The sequence below is a fragment of the Elephas maximus genome, chromosome 23, assembly GCF_024166365.1.
Source record: "Elephas maximus indicus isolate mEleMax1 chromosome 23, mEleMax1 primary haplotype, whole genome shotgun sequence".
NCBI lineage: Eukaryota > Metazoa > Chordata > Mammalia > Proboscidea > Elephantidae > Elephas > Elephas maximus.
This window is the reverse complement of record NC_064841.1, coordinates 67,753,787-67,778,813: the sequence shown is the minus strand read 5'-3', so window position 1 is coordinate 67,778,813 and position 25,027 is coordinate 67,753,787. Positions and strand designations below refer to the sequence as shown.

Sequence of the window (25,027 nt, the reverse complement as noted above, 5' to 3'; positions counted from 1 at the left end):
TGGAGAAGGCCTTACTAAGCCTGGCCGCGACAGTCAGGCCAATCGCCTTGGCTTTCACCTTGGTCTGGATCCTGGGAGGGATTCGTCCCCAAAAGATGCTCCAGTTGCAGAACTAACAGAAGTTTATCTTTGTCCCACGAAAGAGGAATAGCGTGGTTCTTGTCCGTTTCAGCAGAACGACTGCCATCCTTAACCTGAACATGCCAACCCTCCGGTTGTGATTTTCGGGGAGGTCTGCACGCCTGCTTTGCGCATTAAGCCGACACCTTTTTGAGCCGTGTTTGCTGCGGTGATTGACAAGGGTGACCCTGTCGAAGCCGCGGTTGGGTCCTGCCTACATCTTACTTTTCTTTCTTTATCCGTGAATCATCTCGACAGTCCGTGTTGTAAATGTTTAACATTTTGCTGCTTTACTGCTTCTTTCTGGGAACAGTTCCAGCACTTGCCGAAACCGGCGGAGAGAGGCGACTGAGCCCCGAGAAGAGCGAAATATGGGGACCCGGACTAAAAGCAGATGTCGTTCTTCCTGCCCGCTATTTCTATATTCAGGCGGTGGATACATCAGGGAATAAGTAAGTGGAGAAACGGCGCCCTAATCATTTTGGATTGCAGTAAAAAGTGGCTATTTTTTTCTTCTCAGAAACTCCTTTCTACACAGTAGTTTAATTATGGAATATTCGGGTGCTGTCCCCTTCTGGTTGTGTCAGTGTCCCGCATCCGGATCAAATTTTCAAGATAGCTTTAGACATAATTCCGAGATGGCTCTTCTCTTAGCTATTTTGATAGAGATTCTCACATTACCGGGGGAAGACAGAGCCCCTCGTCTTTGCTGAAAGTACCATTTCTAATTACTGTTTGCATACACTGTTAGAAGAAATTTAAATGCAATGATTAGAGACACGGTTGGTCACCTGACTCAGGTGCTACCCACTCTTTTCAGGTAGACATCTGCAGGTAAGCGTGTTTTGAAACTCAGAAAGAAAAATGAAACTTTAGAACTTAGAGGGAAACTAACAAAGTGTGAATCCCCTACTTATTTATAACGGAGGTTTCTTTCATCCTAATAAGTTCGATATGTTAAAATTATACTTAAAACTCATTTTTTTAAGTCACATACTTCTGAAATGGTTGCCCTTTTATTGGTGAATATTGACCATGTATATTTGGTATGAAAGGAATCTTAGGAATGTTAAGTTTCTAAAGCAAAGGCAGTTTATAAATTTTGTCACTTGGCTATAAATAGAATACACTCGGGGAAACTAAATACCACATTAACAGGAAGGGTACTCACACTAGCAAAACATTTATGCAGGGTCACTAGGGTAACAATCTACCTAAGCTGCCCTTTTCCAAAGCTGAGCATGATTGATGATGTTTTTAAGATTCATTGAGCTAAATTTTTCAAAAGAAGGTCATTTTCTTTGGAGACACTATTTGGTCACAGACTTTTAAATCTGATGGGCAGGAAATAAAAAGTAGGTTGATAAGAATATTTTAATATATGGAAAGCATAAATATGTTTTATGTGTATATAGATTAGTAGGCTCACATATTCCCTCGTGATATTCTAATAAAACTTTATGTCATGTTGACAATTGTCATCCTTTTTTTTTTTTAAATCTTCTACGATCCATCATATGCATTCTGATATTGAAAGCATAAGAGAGAAGACACAAGCATATGGTCGGAGGAGAGTAAAAAGGTTCTCAGACTGGAGAGCATAATTTTTGTGAATTTGGTTCTTGATATAACATTTGTATTTTATCACTTCCCATCACAGGTTCACATCTTCTCCAGGTGAAAAGGTGTTCCACGTGAAAATATCAGCACCAGATGAGCAGTTCACTAGAGTTGGAGTCCAGGTTTTAGACCGAAAGGATGGATCCTTCATAGTAAGATACAGAATGTATGCAAGCTACAAAAATATGAAGGTGGAAGTTAAATTTCAAGGTCAACATGTGGCCAAATCTCCATATATTTTAAAAGGTAAATTGGAACATAATTTTAAAACAACAATATTTGAATATAATAACAGATACTATTCCATCAACAAAAATACCTTAGGTTTTTTTTTTTTTTTTCTCTCTCATTGAAAGAAAAACATAGAAGTTGTTTATTTGAAAGCTAAATTAAGAGTCCTGGTAAAAGAGAGGAATTCAAGATTTGAACAGAAAGTGTAATTGTCTAAAGAGGAAACAAAACCCAGGCCAAACCGTTTGCCTGATTCTGACTCATATTGACCCTTTAGGACAGAGTAGAACTGCCCCATAGGGTTTCCAAGGAGCAGCTTGTGGATTTGAACGGCCAACCTTTTGGTTAGCAATCAAGCTCTTAAGCACCGCATCACCCGGGCTCCCAAAAGAGGAAAGAACGTATCGATAGAGAATTTTTTCCCTTTAGGAAAAACATTAGTGAGAATTATCAAGCTATGTATATGGCCATGTGTGCAAATGTGCGCCTTGAGTAACCAGTGTTGTTGGAATTTGGTCGATCACTGGAGGAAGGGAGAGGGCTTGAAGCAGAGTGGGTGAAAAGTTGCCTGTTGTTTTCATCTCCGTTACAATGTCATCTTTCCAGAGAATTCTCTCTTATGTAGCGTGAGAGTATAGCTTTATTACCTAGAACCATATCCTCCCCTGTAACAGGAAACCAAACACCAAACCAAACCTGTTGCTTTCGATTCAATTCCAACTCATAGCGACCCTATAGGACAGAGTAGAACTACCCCATAGGATTTCCAGGGATCAACTGGTGGATTCCAATTGCTGACCCTTTGGTTAGCAGGGAAGCTCTTAACCACTGCACCACCAGGGCCCCCTAAGAGGAAACAATACCCCAAAAGAGTGGAGACATAGTGTTTATAGAGAGGCACAAACCTTCCTCATCTGCTCGAGAAAAGTAAATATTTTTTAAAGTGTCTGGATTCCTTTTTCCTACATCCCACCAGGATCACATGGTACAGTGTAACCTGCTAAACCTTAAAAAGATGCCATTTTCAACTGCTGCCTAGGTCAGGTGGATATCTGAGACTTCTAGAACGTAATGACAGTAAAATCTCAATCCAGATTGTCCTGTTATATATTACTGTTATTACTATAAACATAGAATGAATTCATTAGAATAATAATGAAATGGACTGTTCTGAGGGTTACCTGTCTTCTTTATAACTCTTTTAAAAAAAAAAACAGTACCAAGCAAGTATTTGTTACGTATTTCAAAGTAATGGATTTACCCTCTTGAGAAAAGCACCTTAGACACCTTTGAAGGCTCTTTGTATAATAGACCATTCAAATACTAATTTCCTATCATTTTTGTCTTTTCATTAAAACAGGTCTACTCCTCTGACATCCTTTTACCAATGCTTGGTTATTCCTAAGTACTTAAAATATTTGAATTAATAATATAATATCCACTGAAGAACAAAAATGAATACCTATTGGCTTACTTTTTTTTTTTCTCTCCTTTACCTTTTTTTTTTTTTTGTGGTGAAAATATGCATAACGAAACATATGCCATCTCAGCAATTTCTACTTGACAATTCAGTGGCATTGATTACATTCTCCAACTATTCTATCCTTTTCTGTATCATTCTGCCGCCATTGACATAAACTCAATGCCCCCACCCAAGCAAAACCTCCGTTCCTTTATCTTTAGGGTTTTGTTTTTTTTTCTGAAACATTTTCTTGTCCTTTAGGTGAAAATTTACAGATCCTATTAGTTTCCGATTCAAAAAATTTACACAAATTGTTTTGTGATATTGGTTGCAATCCCTGCAATGTGTCCCTATTGGCTTTCTTTAAAGTTCATGCCAAGTGGGCCCAGTGATGAAAATATTGTAAGACTTCACTGTGAGGATCTATTAGAATAGAGAGCTGACTTATTAGCAAAGCCTGAGTGTAATAGAATTTTTTTTTTTTTTAGTATTTTCTCAATCAAAATACTCTTCCTATCTGATTGGGCAAAATCTGTGAATCTCTATTACAGAGATTTGTTATGTGTTTCAATTGCTTGGCGAAATTCTTACTGTTACACTTCATTACTTGTGTGTGATTAGGGCCGGTTTACCATGAGAATTGCGACTGCCCTTTAGAAGACAGTGCAGCCTGGCTACAGGAGATGAACTGCCCAGAAACCATTACTCAGATTCAGAGAGATCTGGCCCATTTTCCTACCGTTGATCTGGAGAAGATTGCAGCAGAAATCCCCAAAAGATTTGGGCAAAGACAGAGCTTGTGTCACTACACTTTGAAGGATAACAAGGTACAGTACATGGCTGAGGTTACTTGTTTGTCTCAGGTGGTTTTTGAACCATTTGGATCCAACCAGCTAAATAGTTCTGTTAAAAACCCTTCTAATGGTGATCATTATGACGAGCTTTTCTTCAGCAAGGCCTGGCAGTACTTTTAGACTAAATATAAATGTAAATCCTCTCTTAGGTTTACATCAAGACTCATGGTGAACATGTAGGTTTTCGAATTTTCATGGATGCCATACTGCTTTCTTTGACTAGAAAGGTAAGTATATATATTTTCTTTTACGTATAATGTACAGTTTCAGCCCGTTTTACGATACAATTTGTCAAAATAACAATAACAACAGTATAAATGGTTTTCTATTCTGGAAGCTTATTGTATTACTATTTTGAAGTTTTGTGTCATGTAGGATACCTTATAAAGGAAAATAATTAATAGTAAAATTATTTTGGTACCAAACTTATTTTGAGTCCAAAGAAGACTTACACTGAACCTTGTTTCTTGGTAAAATGTACTTTAGCAGTTCTGATGGAATACTTATACAGTAATTTTAAAATGATATGAAAAACTATACCAGTATTCTTACCAATTATCCGATAGCTATTTATTGAATAATCGGTGTACACATCTTGATTGAATTACCCGTAGAAAATAATAGTTTCTTCCCAAGCTTGCAAGGCATTTCAGTCAGTGAATTCGGAATGTAGGCAGCTATAGAGCATCAGTTATTATATCTCCTTGAAGCTGAAATACCAAAGTGCTGGCAATTTTTCTTGCTCATCTGTGTCTATGAAAAACAAAAATGATCTTCAAGACTCTGGTTTCTCAAGAGGCTCCAAAGACTGACCAATATAGTTCTTGGCCTAAAACATAAATCTCTCGTTTAACGAATACTCCAAGCATTTTTCATGGCTAAATAAAACAAGTTCTTTCAACATACTCATGTCATTTGTCAGTAGAGACAGCATACCTTGGAAATTAATAGCGCTGGCTTTGGTGTTGAGCTTCCTGCGGTCAAACCCTGGCCCCACCATCTACCAGGTGCACATTTTTGAAATGGAGGCATCATTAGCAAAACACTAGGATTAGAGTCCCAAGTGTTATTTTTTGTAATTATTTCCTTTCTCTCTTTGCCTGACCATTTTAGCGTCTCTTGGCAGTATTAGAATAGAGATTACCTTTGCCATTTCATCTCTTTGGCAGCAAATATACTGGCCACTTGGGTACTGTATTCTGAAAAGTTGCCCACTAGTCAAACTGAGGCAATTATCATTACCTGAAGCTTGTAAGGTTGGCCTGCCATTTGGTGCTAATTTCTAATTTTAATTGATCAATCCAAAGTAGTCTGCATTGAAAAAAATGTGAATGAACTCTTCTTTTTCCTAGGTGAAGATGCCAGATGTTGAGTTTTTTGTTAATTTGGGAGACTGGCCTTTGGAAAAAAAGAAGTCCAATTCAAACATCCATCCCATCTTTTCCTGGTGTGGCTCCACAGATTCCAGAGATATCGTGATGCCTACCTACGACTTGACTGACTCTGTTCTAGAAACCATGGGCCGGTGAGAGACAGGTTACAGTTGACCCAGAGCATTGGTTTTCTTTCCTTGGTGAGTTCTTTTCTAACAACATTTGTGATGTGAAGGTTTGGGAGGCAAATCTGTTGGACTTTCTGTCTTGTAGAGTAAGCCTGGATATGATGTCTGTGCAAGCTAACACGGGTCCTCCTTGGGAAAGCAAAAACTCCACAGCTGTCTGGAGAGGACGGGATAGCCGCAAAGAGAGACTTGAGCTGGTGAAGCTCAGTAGGAAACACCCAGAACTCATAGACGCTGCATTCACCAACTTTTTCTTCTTTAAGCACGATGAGAGCCTGTATGGTCCCATTGTGAAACACATTTCATTTTTTGATTTCTTCAAGGTATGACATCACCGGTGGCCAGTCGTTTTTTGTATATCCGGATACCTTCGTTTATGTATAAATAGCATTTTTCAGGGAGGGAAATCGAAGCCTATAAACTCTAGGGAGTGCATAAGGGAAGCACAAAACTTGATGAATATCAAGGCATGGGGATCCCTGGGATTGTTTGGCAACCTGGCACTATCATCTGTCCCCAGCGCTGATGTTAAATACACATGGAGGGCACCTAGGACCTGGGTAGCGCAATAATTTTTTTCCAACTAATTCTCAAGATAAACAAATTTCAGTTCCTAATACTCTTCAATTAACAAGTACCTGTAAGGTATTTTACAACCACGTTTCCAACACAACAGATTAAAGAAGATATAAACCAAGTATCTCTTAGCAGGCCTTCTGGTGGAGGAATAAATTGAAACCCAACCACATGTTTTGCCTGGGGATTCTGGAGATAAGGGATAGCTTTCTGTGTCTAGAATGTGGATTGCTCGTGTTCTAGGGAGCACTCTTTTTCTAACAACTCCCTTTTTCAAGCAGCGAGACATTGCCCTGCTCACTAGACCACTGAGTGGTGGAGAGAAAGACGGGCAAAAGGTAGTTCTCTGCCCTCAGTATGTTAGAATCCAGTGTTCAGTGACCTCTGTCTGCTCTGCAGATGCTCAGGTTTTCTTTTGATGGATTATATGGCAATAAACCCATTGCCATCGAGTCAATTCCGATGCATAAGATCCTATAGGACAAAGTAGAACTGCCCCTGTAGGGCTTCCAAGATGCAGCTGGTGGATTCGAACTGCCCATCTTTTGGTTAGCACCCAAAGCTCTTAATCCATGGGCTCCTGTATGGCAATGTATGGACCTAAATAATGCCATAAATTGTCAGTATTTTTTCTGCGTGCATTATTTCAAAGATTTTTGAAAGAAATGATTACAACCAAAGAGAGCTGATGTTGACCACACCTTCTCTGAGGTGTGTTGCACTACATGCTTTCTTTGCTTTTGTCCAACCTGTTGAATTTTCTACAACTAAAAAAAAAAAAAAAAACTTTTTTTTTTTAAAGGTTACTGTGTATCACAGTTCTGTGAATGTTTATATTCACAGATGTTCTGGCCCCAGAGCTTGCTAATTTCCTTAAGACATATGTGTAGCCATCTGGTGTTGAAAAGATATGGTTATCATGGCAGAGAATATGACATCATTAGGTTCACAAGTGCATTCCATAGAGTAGTAGAGGAATTACAAACTCAGGAGTAAATACATCTTTCCATATGTTGTAGCCTTAGGAGAACAGTTTATTATTTTATTGCCTACTTCAATGTTTGAGGAAACCCTGGTGGCGTAGTGGTTAAGAGCTACGACGCTAATCAAAAGGTCAGCAGTTCAAATCCACTAGGCGCTCCTTGAAAATCCTATGGGGCAATTCTGCTCTGTCCTATAGGGTCACTATGAGTCGGAATTGACTCAATGGCAACGGGTTTTTGGTCAGTGTTAGAACCGTTGCCTCCTTTGTGGTATTTAGGGAGCATCGAAACGAGTATTTAGCTTTTGGATCGCATGTTATACAATCGCATTTATAAACACAAAGGCAGAGAGCAAAATCTGGCCAGTTTGTATCTAGGGATGGTGAGGGTTCATGCATGGTAAGGGGAGGAGGAAGAGAGTGGAATAAAGGAAATTTAACTGAAGTTCTTGTACCTTACTGCTTGTCTTGCAGCATAAGTATCAAATCAATGTTGATGGCACCGTGGCAGCATATCGCCTGCCGTATCTACTGGTCGGCGACAGTGTTGTGCTGAAGCAGGACTCCATCTACTATGAACATTTTTACAATGAGCTGCAGCCCTGGAAACACTATATTCCAGTTAAAAGCAACCTGAGTGATCTCCTAGAAAAACTTCAGTGGGCAAAAGATCACGATGAGGAGGTAAGATCAGTCTCCCTGGTTCATTACACTCACACCCATTGCCATTAAGTAGATTCCGACTCAAAGCAACCCTTTAGTACAGAGTAGAACTGCTCCATAGGGTTTCCAAGGCTGTATGGAAGCAGACTCCTACATCCTTCCCCCACAGAGCAGCTGGTGGGTTTGAACCGCTGACTTTTCAGTTAGCAGCGGAGAACTTAACCACTGCACTACCAGGGTTCCTTCTATATTCCACTAGTACCCTAATATCAGGGGTTCATTTTAAAAGTCTTGCACTGGGAAGCTTTCACCATCCTCAAATATAGAATCTTACCTGTAAATGGGAAGCCGCCCTTCCGTGGAATAAAAATCACATCAGCTCTCTTCAGAGTGAACACAGGGCAATTGGTCTTAATTAACTGTCCACTCTGCGTGTGAAACAAAAGCTAAAGCTTGACCTTGATATGTTGTTTCTCTTTCAGTCAGGTTGCTCTGAGCCTCAAGCACCACCTTTAATTGCAAATATGAAAATTACGATGACCAGTCTGTCAGGAAAAGTATTTCTTATGCTAGAGGTTGTAATAAGGGATTGTGTGAAACTAATCCTCAAGCTAGGCATCTGTGGGAAATTGTCAGGGCAGAGAATTAAGCATCATCCTGCATTTATGTTACTTCACTTAGTGTGTACCTTCTCTCTCCAAGCCAGGCTTAGTTCTACAGGGTTTTTGATTCACTTCTGTTCTACTGTCCACTATGACTTTCTAAACTTGCCAGCCTTAAAAACCTCCCTTTGGTTGGGACAAATATACTGTATTCAGTGTTCCCTTGACTCCATAAGACTGCCCCCAAAGATATCTTTTCCATTCTTGTCCCATTTATATTTATATATATATATACACATATATATACGCTTACGTTTGTATATAAAATAAAGATGTAGAGTTATTAAATTGTAAAAGTGTATTTTGTATATGGTGTTTATTTACTCAGGGGATCAGTTTGCATATGTCTGTATGTTATGTCCTAGTGCCGCCAAATTACCACAAACTGGGTAGCTTAAAACAACAGAAATTTATTCTCTCACAGTTCTGGAGACTAGAAGTCCAAATTCAGGGTGTCGTCAGGGCCGTGCTCTCTTTGAAGACTCTAGGTGAAGATTCTTCCTTGTTTCTACCAGCTTCTAGTAGTCCCAGGCATTCCTTGGTTTATGACAACATCACTCCAGCCTCTGCCTCCATGGTCCTGGCATCCTTCCCTGTGTGTCTTTTCTCCTCTTCTTATAAAGCCACCTGTTAAACCCATTGCTGTCGACTTGCTTCTGACTCCTAGCGACACTATAAGACAGTAGAACTGCCCATAGGGTTTCCAAGGAGTGTCTGATGGATTCAAACTGCCGACGTTTTTGGTTAGCAGCCTGAGCTCTTAATCACAGCGCCACACCACCAGTCATATTGAATTAGAACCACCCCCCCCCCACACACACTCCAGTATGACCTCACGTTAACAGTAATTATTTGCAACTGTAAAGACCCTAGTTCCAAATAAGGTCACATGGAAACATATTAGGGTTAGGACTTCAGTGGGTCTTTTTGGCGGGTACAATTCAACCTTGGTCTCCATGGGAAAAATTATGTTTCATTAAAGAATTTTTTTTTCCCCTGTAGGCAAAGAATATAGCAAAAGCCGGACAAGAATTTGCAAGAAATAATCTCATGGGTGATGACATATTCTGTTATTATTTTAAACTTTTTGAGGTGAGTATTTTCCCAGAAAATAACATCTAACTTGTAATTGGACATGTCCTTAGGAGCAAATAATATTTCACTTAATTTCTAAAAGTATATTAATTTGAGGAGATATATATGCATCTCTGTGAATGAAAATCAGAGACAAATATTGAATAGTAATAAATTATTGTAAAGCAAAGATTAGCTAATGGAGAAAGCTACAACATCAAGTGAAAAGTATTATTATTAGAACTATGGGGTATATAGGAGCCCTGGTGGTGCAGTGGTTAAGCGCTTAGCTGTTAACCAAAAGTTCAGTGATTTGAACCTACCTGCCACTCCGTGGGAGAAAGACATGGCAGTTCGCTTCCAAAAAGGTGTACAGCCTTGGAAAGTATATGGGGCAGGCAGTCCTACCCTGTTGATATGAGTCGGAATCGACTCAACAGAAACAGGTTTGGTCCTTGGTTTATGTGGTATATGGTTAGAAAATTGATATCTGATCCGCAGAGTTACTGTGCACAGGTTCATATTTTTTCTCTTAACAGTATTGTTCCTGTCCTACCATTTGTTTGTCTGAACAGAGCAGATATGTTTGGACCTGTCGTGCTGACCCCATATGAACCATGATTTATCCTGGATATTGCTTTCCTGGACCTAACCATGTCGGGATTGTAATCGAAGCATATCTGACAGTTTAAAAGACTTTAAGATAGAATTCAGTAGTTAAAAAAGTAATTTGCTAATAACAGTACCAGATCTAGATTAAGATTTTTATCTCGGAATTGCAGGTATTGAACCTCATAGCTTAGGCTCTGCTATAGAACAAAATTGGTTTATTTATAATTTACATTGGGCTCCCAATTTTTTAACCTTCCCTAAGGGTTTTTTTTTTAAGGGATGATAAGGAGCCCTGTTCATGCAGTGGCTAAGAGCTGGGCTGCTAACCAGAAAGTTGGCAGTTCGAATCCACCAGGCAATTCTTGGAAACTCTATGGGGCCGTTCTACTCTGTGCCATAGAGGGTCGCTATGAGTCAGAATCGACTTGACAGCAATAGGTAAGGGATGATAAAGGTGTAGAGAGTGAACTGTGTAAACTGAATAAACTAGGAGGAATCATCTGAATTTCTAAAGACCCACAGGATAACGCTCATTCATTAAACTAATATTTACTTGAACGTAGCACAGTTCCTGATACAAGGTAAACACGTAATAAATGAAGGTAGTGATGTTTGTGCAAGCCATGGTGGAGGGTAAGGTAGAAATAGTCTCTGTCCTCAAATTCTCAGTGTGGTAGGGATGATCAGGAAGATTGCGTACGCAGTTATTTTCATTGCAAGTCAGAAGGTAGTAAAAACCACGTGAGTCATATAAATTCAGGATGGAATAGGAAAATCGCGTCAGGAATAGGCAGCCAGTGTTCAAAGGTGAACTGCCTCTCAGAAGCTCTGTATCTAGAGGGAAGTGGAGAATTTTACATATCACAGACTTGACATATATAAATAAGTTAGCTGAACCATACCAAACCAAAAGACCAAACCCGGTGCCGTTGAGTCGATTCCGACTCATAGCAACCCTATAGGACAGAGTAGAACTGCCCCATATGGTTTCAAGGAGCGCCTGGCGGATTCAAACTGCCAACCCTTTGGTTAGCAGCCATAGCACTTAACCGCTACACCACCAGGGTTTCCGAGCTGAACCATATGCTAGCAAATTTCAGTGTATCTAATTTGGTACAGACGTCGTAAAGCACCGTATACATAAGTAACGCTGTGGTGGTGTTGCTTACACAGGAGTATGCCAGTTTACAAGTGAGTGAGCCCAAAATCCGAGAGGGCATGAAGAGGGTGGAGCCGCAGAATGAGGACGACCTCTTTCCTTGCACTTGCCATAGACAACAGGTAACCAGATTTGACCTGCTGGTCAACGTCCAAGTAGGAACAAGCATTGATCTGAAAGCATATTCCTTCCTTCCATCATTCAGTCACTCAAGAAATGTTTGAGTTTCCCCTGGGGCCTCCAAGGAGTTCAGTCTACCAGAGAGGCAGGTGGAATAGACAGATAAACACAGTGCAAAAGAAAGGGCGCTAAAATGCAGCTAAGTGAGAAGACAAGCTAGCTCTTGGCAAAGGTGAAGAAACCCTTTCTTAATGTGAAAATTCAGATCTCATGGCATTTGTATTCTGATATCCTCATCGCCCTCTGAGGTGGGCTTGGCAGATTTCATTATCCCGATTTAGAGATGAATAAAGAGGTAACCATGATTATCCCTTTTATCAGATTATTCATTTAAAAGCAATCTCTGTGAATGCCACTACATTATAGTTTCATTTGCAAAAGTCAGATTCACATATGCACTTGTAAGGCTGAAAAGGACCCAAGAGATCATCTACTAAAGGCTTTCATTTTACACTGAGCCCACTGAAGAATTTAGCTCAAAATCACCTAGTTGGATTATAGCAAAACAGGAACTAAAAACTAGCATCTTGGCATCAGATGGTGTGTATGTTTGTATATAAAGACACAGTGTGGCAGGGAAGGGTTGTTTTGATTGTAGTTCTTTGTTTGAAGGAACATTACATGAACTGTGGTATATGTATATTATATATATGTATTATATATAATGCTCTGGCTTGACATTATTTTAGGCAACATCATTACATTTATGAATGGACAAACTCAAAACTGTGGTATCGTAACCAAAGACAAGAAGGCCAATTTGACAGTTATTGTGTCTACCTCTGATGGAGGCTTCAAGGGAGTAAAGTAACCACTAGCCCCAGTGGTGTGATGGATCCAACTAGTACACACTCACCAATTATTAAATATTCAGGAATTTTGCACAGTAGTTAAGTTTTTGGTAGCTTGCAGTCAGCTGAGTGGGAGTATTTACACCATCGTTATCAGCAGAGCTGCAAATCAGGATGGGATGTATGTGTGTGTGCGTATGGAAAGCTGGTTTACTACTAACTAGCTAGCCTTCAGAGATAGTACATCACTGTTAACCCCTGTCAATGCCGAAAGGCCATAAAACCTGATAAAATCAATAACAAAATAGGAATTACCAAAATTGAAAGGTACTCCGTCACCAAGTTAGTATTTGGTATCAGAACATCTGTGTTGGCTCCAAGGAGACTGGACAGCTTCCGTTCTCCTGCGTTTTATTTTTTATCTTTGTCTAAGTGATTTTGAGGAGGTACCACGTCAGTACCTTCCACCCTGATTAGTAGAAGTTAGGGTCCTGGATGATAGCTTTGTTTTAGTCATTGCCCACTCTAGCCCTTCACTGCTACTATTCCTAACACAAAGCTCTTTACAATAGTATAGGCCCTTAGATGTTTAAGTTTCCCATCAGCCCTTTGAAACACAATGTGATTTTACCCTTGGGTGATTTCAATCCTTTAGAAATAGTCCTAAGTTGTAAAAGTCTCTAGCAGTAACTTGGCTTGTTTCCCCATTTCATCTATATAGGAAAATAGTAAACAGATTAATGAAGTAGTCATAAAAGACTTCTGGATGATTCTAAATATTTTGCTTCTTAATTGCAGACCAAAGATGAACTCTAAAATGGAAAATACCTTCCATTCAAATCATGGTGCTCTGAAGACTCTTCTTAACTGAAAAGAAGAATGTTTTTTAAATGTTAATTCCACAGACAATATAAAATCTACTATGTTTGTTTGGATTTCGAAGATATGTATTCTTATTATGCAATATTCCTATGACTGTCCTTGAAGTACACATTTAGAATTTTATAATAAAACCACCTTTATTTTAAAGCCCTATGTTTTGCTCATTATTAGCTGTGTTTGGACTGTAACCCATTGCCGTTGAGGTGGTCCCAACTCAAAGTGATCCTGTAGGACATAGTAGAACTGCCCCATAGGGTTTCCAAAGCTGTAAATCTTTACAGAAGCAGACGGCCACATCCTTCTCCCATGGAGGTACTAGTGGGTTCAAACTGCCAACCTTTCGGTTAGCAGCTGAGCACTTAACCACTGCACCACCAGGGCTCTTGTTTGGACCATACCAGCCTAACCAACCCATTGCCATCAAGTTGATTCCAACTCATAGTGACCCTGTAGGACAGAGTAGAACTGCCCTGTAGGGTTTCCTAGGAGTTGCTGGAGAATTCAAACTGCTGACCTTTTGGCTTGCAGCTGAGCTCTTAACCACTATGCCACCAGGGACCACAGAGCAATAAAAAGAGGCAAAGTCTGGGTCCTGAATTGTGCGAACACCACTGCAGCCTCAAGCCACCTCCCCAGACTTGTTTTATAGGACAAAGCAATATACTCTGTCTCATTTGTTGTTGTTAGTTGCCATCAAGTCAACTTACATATAACAGAACAAAATGTTGCCCAGTCCTGTGCCATCCTCACCTTTGTTTAGGCGTTTTGTTAGTTGTTTAGGCCCCTATTATTTTGGATATTCGGTAACTCAGCCAAACTTGATTCTAACTAAATATGTCATATAAGGCTTTTCATAACCTGGCCTCTGCTTGCATCTTTAGTCACCTTTTCCTAATATATACCCTATACTCCAGCAAAACCAATCTTCTTATCTGTTACCCCATTGCCATCCAGTTGATTCTAACTCATAACGACCTTATAGGACAGAGTAGAACTGCCCCATAAGGTGTCCAAGGAGTGGCTGGAGGATTTGAACTGCCAACCTTTTGGTGAGCAGCCAAAGGCTTAACCACTAAGCCTCCAGGGCTCCAATCTTACAGTTCTTTAAAATGCCATGTTTTCTTACCTTCCTTGTATGAGTTTTTCCTTTGGTCTGGAATGTCTTGTCCCTCTCTTCTTAGTCTTGCTTAGACATCCTTCAATACTCATTTCAGGAATTCTCTCTTCTCACTTTCTCTGTATCTTCGTGTCACTGTATTTACCATGGTATGTGGTAGTTATAGATTTGGTTGTCTGTCTCCCTGACCTGATTTTATGTGACTTGGCTGCAAGAATTACGCTTTTCTACTATGTAGTCCTAAGGTCTAATAGGGTGCCTAGAACTACTAAACACTCAATAAATAGTGGATGGATGGATGAATGACTGAATGAAAATCACTTCCAAATGTAATTAAAAGAATTAAAAAGGAACTAGAAAGTCTAACACTGAGCTATAATATAAAAAAAATAATAATATAATGTCTTCCAAATTCCATTGAGGCGTTGGTGGAATTCTCACCTTCCATGCCGGAAACTCAGGTTTGACTCCCACTCAGTGCTCTTCATGCCCAGCCACCACCCCATCTGTCAGTGAGGGTTGGCATGTAGTATAGGGTCGTCATGAGTCGGAATCGACTCAAAGGCACTGGGTCTGAGTGATGCCAAACAGGTTTCACCAGGGTTCCCAAACTAAGATGGACTAGGAAGAAAGGCTTGGTGGCAGCTATCAACAACAAATTCCTTTATATAACAGTTCTTCCTTCCATCCCACCTTCCAGTTAAATTGCAATTTTACTAGATAATGTTAACTGAGTTTTCAAATTTATTTTCCCAGTTTTCACTTCTTCTAGTGGTATACAAGATTTCTGGTTGCTTCACTTATTGACAGGCTTTTAAATTTTTTACCCATCTAATTGATATGAAATGGTAACTCATTTATAACTTTCTGTTTACTAAAGGAGGCTGACCATCTTTTCATACAGTTATGAGCTAATGGTGGGCTTTTTTATTCTTTTAGTTGCATTTGTATAACATTTTTATTCCTTTTTTCTCATTTTTCTATTAAGTTTAATTTTCTAGTGGATTCATAGAAGTCCTTAATGTATGTTGGAACTGGTGCTTCGTGTTGTATATACTGCAAGAATCTCTTGATTTTTAGCACGTCTTAAATTCATTGGTATCTTTTAATGTTCAAAAGATTATGATTTTAACGTCAATGAGTTTGTCAGTATTTTCTTGTTAATGCTTTTTGTGTCTTGTTTAAGAAATTCTTTTCTATCTCAAGGTCACTAAGACAATCTTCTATATTCCAAAACCATTCCCTTTGATATTATAAACAACATAAGAATTCCTGCCATCATGGAAATAAAGTGATAGAGGTCTAAGCTAGAAGTAAGATTAAAAAAAGAAATAAAAAGTATAAGAATTGAAAAATGAAAAATAAAATTGTCATTAAAAAGCAGATAATATGCTTCACTATGCAGAAAATCTGCTCAGTTACTAATCAAAAGGTTAGTAGTTCAAATCCACCCAGAGGCTTTTCAGAAGAAATGTCTGGCAATCTTATCTACTTCCAAAATATCAGCCATTGAAAACCTTATGGAGCGCAGTTCTACTCAAAAACATGTGGTGTCACCATGAGTCAGAACTGACTTGATGGCAACTGGAAACACAGAAAAATTCAAATAAATCCATAGATAAATTATTAGAATTAACAGGAAAATTTAGCAAGATTGCTAGTTAGAAAATCAGTGCATAAAATTCAACTGTATTTCAATATACAGGTATACAGCAATTATAAATGTTCATTATGCAGAATTAATAGAAAACAAAATTAAAATGTTCACAATACCACTTACAATAGCTTCAAAAACTGTGAAGTACTTATCTGAAGAATGAAATCTAACACAAGAGGGCGATGTCTTTACAGAGAAAATTAGAAGTTTTTTCAGAGAAACTAAAGAAAACCTAATATAATTGTGAGACATTACAAGTTCATGGACTGGCAAGATCAGTATCATGAAGATGTCAGTTCTCTCCTAATGAGATTTACAGATTCGATGTAATCCCCATCAAAATACAGCCCTCCTCCACCTTTTTTGTGGAACTTTACAAACTTTTTCTAAAAAAATTATGAACCAGCAAAGTTATCAAGAATAGTCATTCTTGAAGAAGGATGAGTTGGGCAGGCTTTCCCTACTGTATATCAATACTTTTTACAAAGCTATAGTTATTTTGGTTTTGATACTGGGGCAGGGATAGAAAAAAATAGAATGCCAGAATAGTGGTGCATAAACAGGGAAAAGGCAAAACATTTGTGAGTAGCAAGAGGCCATCTCTGCATTAAAGTTGTAGTATGTTTCTCATTGTACAGTTCTTTCTTCTTCATCCTGCGAATGATATCACGTCAGTTCATCCCAGTAGCACTGACAAATGGCTGGTGTATTCCCTGGACCTCAAGTGACGCAGTAGCATAGCAGGAATTCCTCGAATGGGCATTGCCTTTTGTGGTGAGAGTAAATGAAAATGAGTGCTGACAGAATGGAATTCATAATCTATCCCCGTCACCCAAGTATTGATGAAAAGAAGTGGTGCATCCTAGGTTCCCTTTCTTGGGCTCGGCCCCTGACACGAAGAACCTTCCCAAAGGAATTGGCGGGAACTCTAAATCTGGCGGGCAAAGCCAAGGCGCGTCAGAAAACTCCCACTCCCAGCATGCCCCGCGGCCCCCTTCGCGCTCCTGGGGGCGGAGCCCGGCCGCGCGTGCGCTGTAGCGGAACGCGCTGGCCGGTGCGGCGAGGCGGTCGCTTCGAGCTCGGTAGTTTGCTCCCTGAAGGGAGTGAGGGCGGTTAGGTGCTCCCGGCCACTTTTCCCTCCCCTGGTAAGTGCGGCGGTGGCGGTTGGGGCAGCTCGGTTGGGGAATGGCTTCCTGAGGGAGCGGTGGCGCTCCTGCCGGCCCCGCCTTGAGGCGTTTCGGGCTGGCGTTCCTCGCCCCTCAGGGGCTGTTGGTCCGGATCCCTGAGGCGTTTTGTGTAAGTTTGGTGGCGGTGGTCTTCTTTGCGAATAAGAGGGCGGAGTGTGGGGAGGAGTCTGGACTCGGAGAGCCGAGCGGGTTCACGGTTCGTCCCATTATCCGGTTCCCCGCTGGCTGGATCGACGCAGCCCCCTGGCTCTGAGGGGGACGATCTCGGGCGGCCCGGCATCTACGCACTTGTTTCTAGAATAGAAGCGTGAATAAATAGGATTCGCAAGTGCCATTTAATCACCAACTTCTGCGAGACAAGTTTTTGAAAATTTACCTTTCACCGTTTGCTGTTTGTGGTTTACCCGACCAGATTGTAGATTCCCTGGAAGACACGAACTCGCCTCTTTTATTTGCCCCGTGACATCCAGCGGAGTGGGGTGACACGTAGTCGATGATACACAAGAATTTTTCCTTGAAAGTTGAAGTGAATATTGGCAGTTTGATTGTTTAGCAGAAGATGTCATCGCCTATTCTGTTCCGAGCATTAAAAGTATAATAAAAATTAAAACTTGAACGCTCACAATGTGTGGACACTGTAGGAAATACAGCACATAGATAATCATGTCTTTATCACAGAGTCTGTGTAAGGTTAGTGTTTTTATCTCCATTTGCAGTTCAGGACATTGAGGCTGAGCCAGGTATCTCTGAATGAAAGGTAGAGATTACAACCTGTGTTTATAGACCAGGTTGCTTTGGAATTGTCTGAGGGAACAATTTCAGTGTTTCTGAAGTAGCCCAGACCGTGTTTACCAGCTTTGAAGAAGCAGCTGGTCATCGTGAAGTCCAGAGGGGAATAGTTTTCCTGGAAAAAAAAAAAAATCAAAACCCATGTTGTTGTGTAGTAGAATATTGAAGGTCAAAATAGCGAATTGAATACATGTGTCTAATTTTTCTCTGTTTTTGAATTCTCACTAAAATTACAGTAAAGGGTTTTTTTTTTTTTTTTTTTAAAGCCTAAACCCACAAAAAACACAAGGGTGTAGAAAATGGACAGCACTGAAATATCAGGCTCCAGAAAGCAAATGTCTTCGTAAACCTTAGCTTAATTCTAAATGAGCAGTGAGGGATGCTGCGGAACAATTTTATATAAACTACAGAATCTTCAAAACACCCAGAAACTGACAACACCGGACACCTCTGGGACTAAGAATGGAAGGTAGTGGTGCTGAGCCCTGGTGGCCCAGTGGTGAAGAGATTAGCTGCTAACCAAAAGGTTGCCAGTTTGAATCCACCAACCGCTCCTTGGAAACCTTATGGGGGCAGTTCTGTTCTGTCCTATAGGGTCGCAGAGTCAGAGTTGACAGTAGTCGGGTATGGATAGGTGAAAACTGTGTTTGAGAAACAATTAGATACCTAGATTCCCTTCCCCATTTCACACTTTTGGATGACTGCCTTTCCCCCGTTAGAAGACTGGATGCTTATTCTCTTGAGAAGGCAAGAACTGGGGAACTCCAGGCACAATTAATTGTGGGGCTGTGCTTATGAAAACAGAGATTATGTTCACTGAAGGCTCATTTCCTTCATCTCCCTTCTCCCACTCCCAGAACTTTTGCAGCCAGGCTATTACCCTTTAGTCTCAAATAAGAGACTTCTACACACACACACACACACACACACACACACAGAGTAAATTCTCATTAATCTTTGTTATGTTCTGTAAAATTGGGAAAACTGAATTGGCAATCATGGAAATCATGGAAACTTTGCTCCTATGGGAAATCCAGGATTGGGTTCCTGCAAGCCTTTGGTCACATTTTCGTCACCTGATGATCACAACCTTGTTTTATGTGTGTTATTGTTTAAAGACACTTTATTTAATATATATTATTGATTCGTTAGCATTGAACTCAAGGCCAACAGCACTATAACTCATACCTGACTATAACTGATGCCCGAGTGAAGCTCGCCCAGCATATTTTCTCTGTAAGAGACGTCACAGCTTTCTTGTGCTTAGGAACGCTACACAGCACTTCACAATGCTTGGGGGCCATTTTAAATAGTAAAATTACCATTGAAAATGTAAAAAGCATGGCAGTAAGTATGCAGCAAAAAGAAGCCTTGTTTATTGTGTGAGAGCTGAAACAAGAAGGCAAAACATTCAGCCTTAGCTGGGAATATGTATGTAGGGCAACTCCAATTTTTTGCTGCTCTGTGCATGTTCTTAAATTATCTCAGAAGCACCACAGCTATTGGTTTGGGGGTTATAAATAAATTTAGAAAGTAACTAAATTCACAAACATGGAATCTGCAAATAATAAGGATCTACTATATATGAAATAATACATAATAGGCTAGTGCCAATGGTTGCTTCTGGGGAGGGAGAGGAACTTGGTGGGTAGGGGGAAAGAGTGTAAGGAGCTTTTCCCACTATTTACACTTTTAGTTCTTTTAAAATTTTGTACCATATACATATATTAGCTATTCAAAAATGAAATGTATTCCTTAAAAAATTAATTGCAAATGGATATACCCTTGAACACAATTCCTCTTGCAGGGATTTATCTTACAGATACACACGTGTGAAATAATGTAAGTACAGTGCCACTTGTTGCAATAGTATGATAGCAAAATATTGGAAACAGTCTCAGTGTTCATTAGGTTGATGAAATAAATTATGTACAGCCCTTCCATGGAATACTCTGCAATCATAAAAAGGAATGAAAGAAGCTCATTGTATAAAGATAGGAGGCAGTCTCCAAGATATACAAGTGGGGGAAAGAAGCCTCAGAAAAATACACCAATTCGTAAAAATGAAAATATATAAATATATACTTATTTACTTATATATATAAAAATGTAAATGAAAAATACATATGTAAGTAATTGTATATGTATAGAATGTCTCAGGAAGAATACACAAGAAGTAGGTGGTTTGAAGAGGGGATCTGGGTCGCAAAGCAAAGTGGAATGAGGGGGACTTCACTTTGTATTAACTTGGTATTTTTTGAACTAAATCACTGTTACCTATCTAATAAATATTAACAGCAGAAGAAAATGGGTGAGTATTTGGGATCATGATATTGATAATATCCTTTACAATAAGGTTGCTGGCAGTGAGAAGAAATGTTACTCAGGTTTCTGCCCTAATGCTGCGTGACAAACCCAAATTTTCGGTGACTTGCAGCATTTCATGCTTGTGATTCTTCAGGTCAGCTGTGGTTTAACTGATCTTGACTAGGCTGGACTCTAGGCTTTAGCTTTGGGTTCAGATCTGCTCCGTGTATCTCCATTTCTGGGACCCAGCATGAAAAAGCAAAGCTACCTGGGGCATGCTTTTCTCGTGGCACAGAGTGAGTGTTCTAGAGGGTTAGTGGAAATTTGCCATCTCAGAAGTGGCACATAGAAACACCCACCTATACTCCATTGGTGAAAGTAAGTCACATAACAAAGTCCAGAACCTCAATACCCCACAGATGTATATGTACTTTGCCTACTGGGAGGCACTACAAAGTTGCATGACAAAAAGTATGGAGATTTATATTGCAGAGAGGGGCAAAGAGTTTGGAGCAATAATGGTGATGATAATGGATTAATACAAAGATACCATGAAATTGAAGATAGTTGAGAAAATGCTTAAAAAAATATTTATTGCCAAAATAATAGCATTCTACTTTGATATAAATTATCTTAAGGCTTCCATGTCAAGGTATCACATTTGTTTATCTTATGTATAACATCTCATCGTCATCCTAGACCTAGAACCAATTCTAGTGCTCATAGGAACCTTGAAAATAATAATTAATTAATTTATATGTAAAAAAAAAAAATGTAAATGCCCCAGTTTTTAGAGAAATAGTTCTAAATGTGTTTATTTCAGCTGCTGAAAGTGTTCATTCATAGTTTTTGTGTCATATCCATATCTGCCAACCCACCTTTCACCACAGAATCTTCTTTTCAGGGAGATGTCCTTTGCTTCTCAGATGTAATGCACTTTAAGTTTGTTACTCAACAGTGAAAATGAGTCATACAGAGGTAATATTTTCGTATGTTCTGCACCTTCAGGGTCCTCCCCCCGCCTTTGTTTTTGGAGTAACCATATGGCTCCAGAGTAATTTTCGTATTTTTAACTTGAACTGTGAGAAGCAGTATAGCATTAGTGTTTAAGGACTCTGGAGCCGATAGCCTGAGTTTCTAGTAGTTATATAACCTACTTAACATGTTTGCCTCAGCTTTCCCATCTAAAATGGGGATACTAATAGTACTTGCCTCATAGGAGTATTAGGAAAGCTAGCTGAGTTAATACATAGAAAAGCACTTCTCGAAGAATAGCTGTTATTAATAGTTTTTTTTATTTAGAGGCTATGACTTCAGTCATAAAGCTTGCAGAGCAAACTAGTTATTTGAGTAGACAAGGAAGTAATTATTGATCATTGATCCGTTTATTCTCTTGAATTCCAGGTTAAATTAAAAATACCTTTTGGAAATAAATTACTAGATGCTGTTTGTTTGGTACCTAACAAGAGCTTAACATATGGAGTAATTCTTACCCATGGAGCATCAGGAGATATGAATCTTCCTCATTTGATGTCACTGGCATCCCATCTTGCATCTCATGGTTTTTTTTGCCTGAGATTTACCTGTAAAGGCCTTAATATTGTACATAGAATTAAGGCATATAAATCAGTTTTGGTAAGAAAATTTCCTTATATTTTCTTATGACAGGATTCTGTTTAAATTCTCAATAAATTTAAGTTTATTTAGCAGTTACTTGGTTTAATTTAAAAATTCTTTAATGAGTGTCTAGAAAATCAACAGCACATGAAGGCTGATTAGTAGTCAGATTCCTCTTTTTTGCCATCAGTTGGTTTCCATGGAGATAGATGCTAACATCATAAATGCCCCTCCATGATACTGCCAAGTAAGCTACTCGTGATACAGTTGTCTTACTGGTATAATATGACTTTAATAGTTTGGCATTTTAGAGTATTTTGTCTACGGTACTATCCATGTACAAATGTGGCTTTTTTTTTTTTTTCTGTATATGTTATTTAGATACATAAAATCCCTGGATAAAAGCTGAAATTTAGCCTAAATTCTTTAAAGCTTGCTAAGTTTTTCAGAGCTCTTACTAATACTTTTACTAAGTAGATGTTACATTAGGAGCCCTGGTGGTACAGTGGTTAAGTGCTTGGCTGCTAACCGAAAGGTCAGTGGTTCGAACCCACCAGTGGCTCCTTGGGAGAAAAGACCTGGCAGTCTGCTTCCATAAAGATTACAGCCTAGAAAACTTTATGGGCCAGTTCTACTCTGTCATACTGGGTTGCTGTGAGTGAGAATGGACTGAAAAGCACACAATAACAAGTATATTAATTTTACTAATTAGACATCAGTAACATTAGTTGGAAGCCTTTGCTATCCTTCAGTTATGTATATATATGCATGTGTGTATATATATGTATAGTTTGTACTTTAAAAATAGTTTAGGACTTGAATATTTTTAGAAGTATTCCTCACACATTTACCTGTATGACCCAACATAGAACTGCGTCTCTCTCAAAAGAATTAGTTTGGGGGGGCAGGGTGGTTACAATAAGGACTCCCTTAAGATTTTATGGATATCTTTGCGTAGGTTTTCATACACCAGTAATGATAAGCAATAATATATCTTAGTTTTCCAGTGGAATAGTTTAAGGGAGAAGCATTGATCATTTTTTGGTTGATTTTTCTAGAATTACCTAAAGACCTCAGGAGAATACAAACTTGCAGGTGTTTTTCTTGGAGGTAAGTTGCAATACTTAAGAACACTTGTTTTAAAATCTAGCCATTTTAATATAGGAATAGATAATTGAGAATTAAAATTAATTGATAACAAGAAGCTAATTTGAGGATTATTTTTGTTTTTGTAGATTACCTCCTTGGTGTTAAAATACTTCATGTATTTAAAGCAAATTTAAACCTCATATATATTTGCTGAAACCTAAGAATCTACTTTCATTTATATCCCTGATTACCCTCTTAAGTGATTCCTTTACAAGGCTTGTCCTTAATCCTTTAAGTATTCTTCAGAAAAATAATCGCTGTTGTTATTTTGACTTCTTATCAGGTTTTAGCTCTTTATGAGGCAATAGATGTCCATTGTGGGTATTGCAGCTTGTTAATTGCCACATTTTTGGAGTTAAATGATTTGTTGATATATAAATATGGCAGATGAACATGAAATAAAATTAGACTTGCCACACCATCACCATTATTTTATATGAATGTTTATATTTCAAATTCAACTTAATTTTAATTGATTTTAGGTCGTTCAATGGGCTCAAGAGCAGCTGCTTCTGTAATGTGTCATATTGAGCCAGATGATGCTGATGACTTTGTTCGAGGTCTCATTTGTATTTCTTATCCCCTGCACCATCCAAAGCAGCAGCATAAACTCAGAGATGAAGACCTCTTTCGTATAAAAGATCCTGTACTGTTTGTGTCAGGCTCAGCAGATGAAATGTGTGAAAAGGTGAATTACAGTTCAGTGTCTGTGTGAATGAGAAAGAGAATGAGAGAGAGATCTTGGGAGCAAGATATTACGCACAACATCCAGTCTCTTTAAAAAGGTGTAATTAATGCTAGTTTTGTACCTTAGTTGGAGAACTTAAAAATATAAGCACACTGACTAAATTCACCTCCCTGGAAAGAGAGTTGGCAAATGGATTAACCCCTATTTGGGAAATGAAAGATGAATATTTGAATTCTTATTTGGGAATTTCTAGGGTTTTTCATTTCAATATTCCCACAAATTATTCAATTCATTATAAAATTGAATCTTTAGAAAGACTAGTACACATTACTAAATATTAGCTCAGTATTATGAGACACCTGCATATTTGCCAGAGCATCTATTTTCCTTGGAAAAAGTACTTTTTTGGAAGATTTTTTTTGTTCCAGTTTACTGAACTTCTTGTCATCAATAATAATCTGTTCTGTGGAATTACTCTCTCTGAGAGAAGTAGACAATCACTTTTGTGGACGTTTCTTTGCACATTCCATTGCCTAGAAAATTGTCTGTAGAGTAGGTATGTAATAAATACGTGGTGAATGAATGCCAGCACAGGTAAGGGAGGGAGGATCTTCTATTAAACACCAATAAAGCATTAGTCTAGTACCCTGTTGTTTTTTTCTTTAGAACTTGTTGGAGAGAGTGGCGCAGAAAATGCAAGCTCCTAATAAAATCCACTGGATTGAGAAGGCAAATCATTCCATGGCAGTGAAAGGACGGTCAACCAATGATGTTTTCAAAGAAATAAATACACAGATTTTGTTTTGGATCCAAGAAATCACTGAAGTGGACAAGAAATAATTGTCATTAGTTAAGAGCCATGTTATTTTGAATACAAATACAGTTAATTTGATAAATAACAGCGTAACTCTCAGCGTTATGAGATATAGTTCAGACTCAATGTTTTCTAACGTTTCCCTTGTTTTCTAAATACGTTTCAATTGTGAAATTAATGTCTTTTACACAATTTCTTTTGAAAGCACTGTTATAGTTGTATAAAGATGATGTACAAATACTGAAGGTGGTCTAAATATAATTTATTTCATTA

At 38.8% G+C, this 25,027-nt stretch overlaps 2 protein-coding genes across 4 annotated transcripts; both read left to right on the top strand.

Annotated features, from left to right (window-relative positions):
* The first annotated feature begins 71 nt into the window (after nucleotides 1-71).
* Nucleotides 72-13,559, top strand: POGLUT2 (protein O-glucosyltransferase 2). Its single transcript, XM_049867676.1, has 10 exons — nucleotides 72-572; nucleotides 1,781-1,986; nucleotides 4,055-4,260; nucleotides 4,437-4,514; nucleotides 5,640-5,812; nucleotides 5,934-6,171; nucleotides 7,881-8,090; nucleotides 9,734-9,823; nucleotides 11,591-11,698; nucleotides 13,346-13,559. Exons 1-10 carry the CDS (start codon nucleotides 391-393, stop codon nucleotides 13,361-13,363), a joined length of 1,509 nt encoding a protein of 502 aa, XP_049723633.1. The 5' UTR covers nucleotides 72-390; the 3' UTR covers nucleotides 13,364-13,559.
* A 3,666-nt stretch (nucleotides 13,560-17,225) lies between these two features.
* Nucleotides 17,226-25,027, top strand: TEX30 (testis expressed 30). Of its 3 annotated transcripts, XM_049867679.1 has the most exons (6): nucleotides 17,226-17,348; nucleotides 21,391-21,464; nucleotides 21,891-22,121; nucleotides 23,162-23,213; nucleotides 23,735-23,940; nucleotides 24,607-25,027. In XM_049867679.1, the coding sequence occupies exons 2-6, from the start codon at nucleotides 21,450-21,452 to the stop codon at nucleotides 24,778-24,780; spliced, it is 678 nt and encodes a 225-aa protein (XP_049723636.1). In that variant the 5' UTR covers nucleotides 17,226-17,348; nucleotides 21,391-21,449; the 3' UTR covers nucleotides 24,781-25,027. The 3 variants fall into 3 exon arrangements, with proteins under 3 accessions (XP_049723636.1, XP_049723637.1, XP_049723638.1); XM_049867680.1 differs by lacking the exon at nucleotides 21,391-21,464; XM_049867681.1 differs by lacking the exon at nucleotides 23,735-23,940 and having other exon boundaries at nucleotides 24,607-24,741.

Excerpts from the sequence above, each read along its gene's own strand:
- POGLUT2 (XM_049867676.1), top strand. The coding sequence starts at position 391 with ATGTTTAACATTTTGCTGCTTTACTGCTTCTTTCTGGGAACAGTTCCA. Across the intron at positions 573-1,780 it reads GTGGATACATCAGGGAATAA|GTTCACATCTTCTCCAGGTG; the intron begins GTAAGTGGAGAA and ends TTCCCATCACAG. Across the intron at positions 5,813-5,933 it reads GTTCTAGAAACCATGGGCCG|AGTAAGCCTGGATATGATGT; the intron begins GTGAGAGACAGG and ends TCTGTCTTGTAG.
- TEX30 (XM_049867679.1), top strand. Across the intron at positions 22,122-23,161 it reads AGGCATATAAATCAGTTTTG|AATTACCTAAAGACCTCAGG; the intron begins GTAAGAAAATTT and ends TGATTTTTCTAG. Across the intron at positions 23,214-23,734 it reads TGCAGGTGTTTTTCTTGGAG|GTCGTTCAATGGGCTCAAGA; the intron begins GTAAGTTGCAAT and ends AATTGATTTTAG.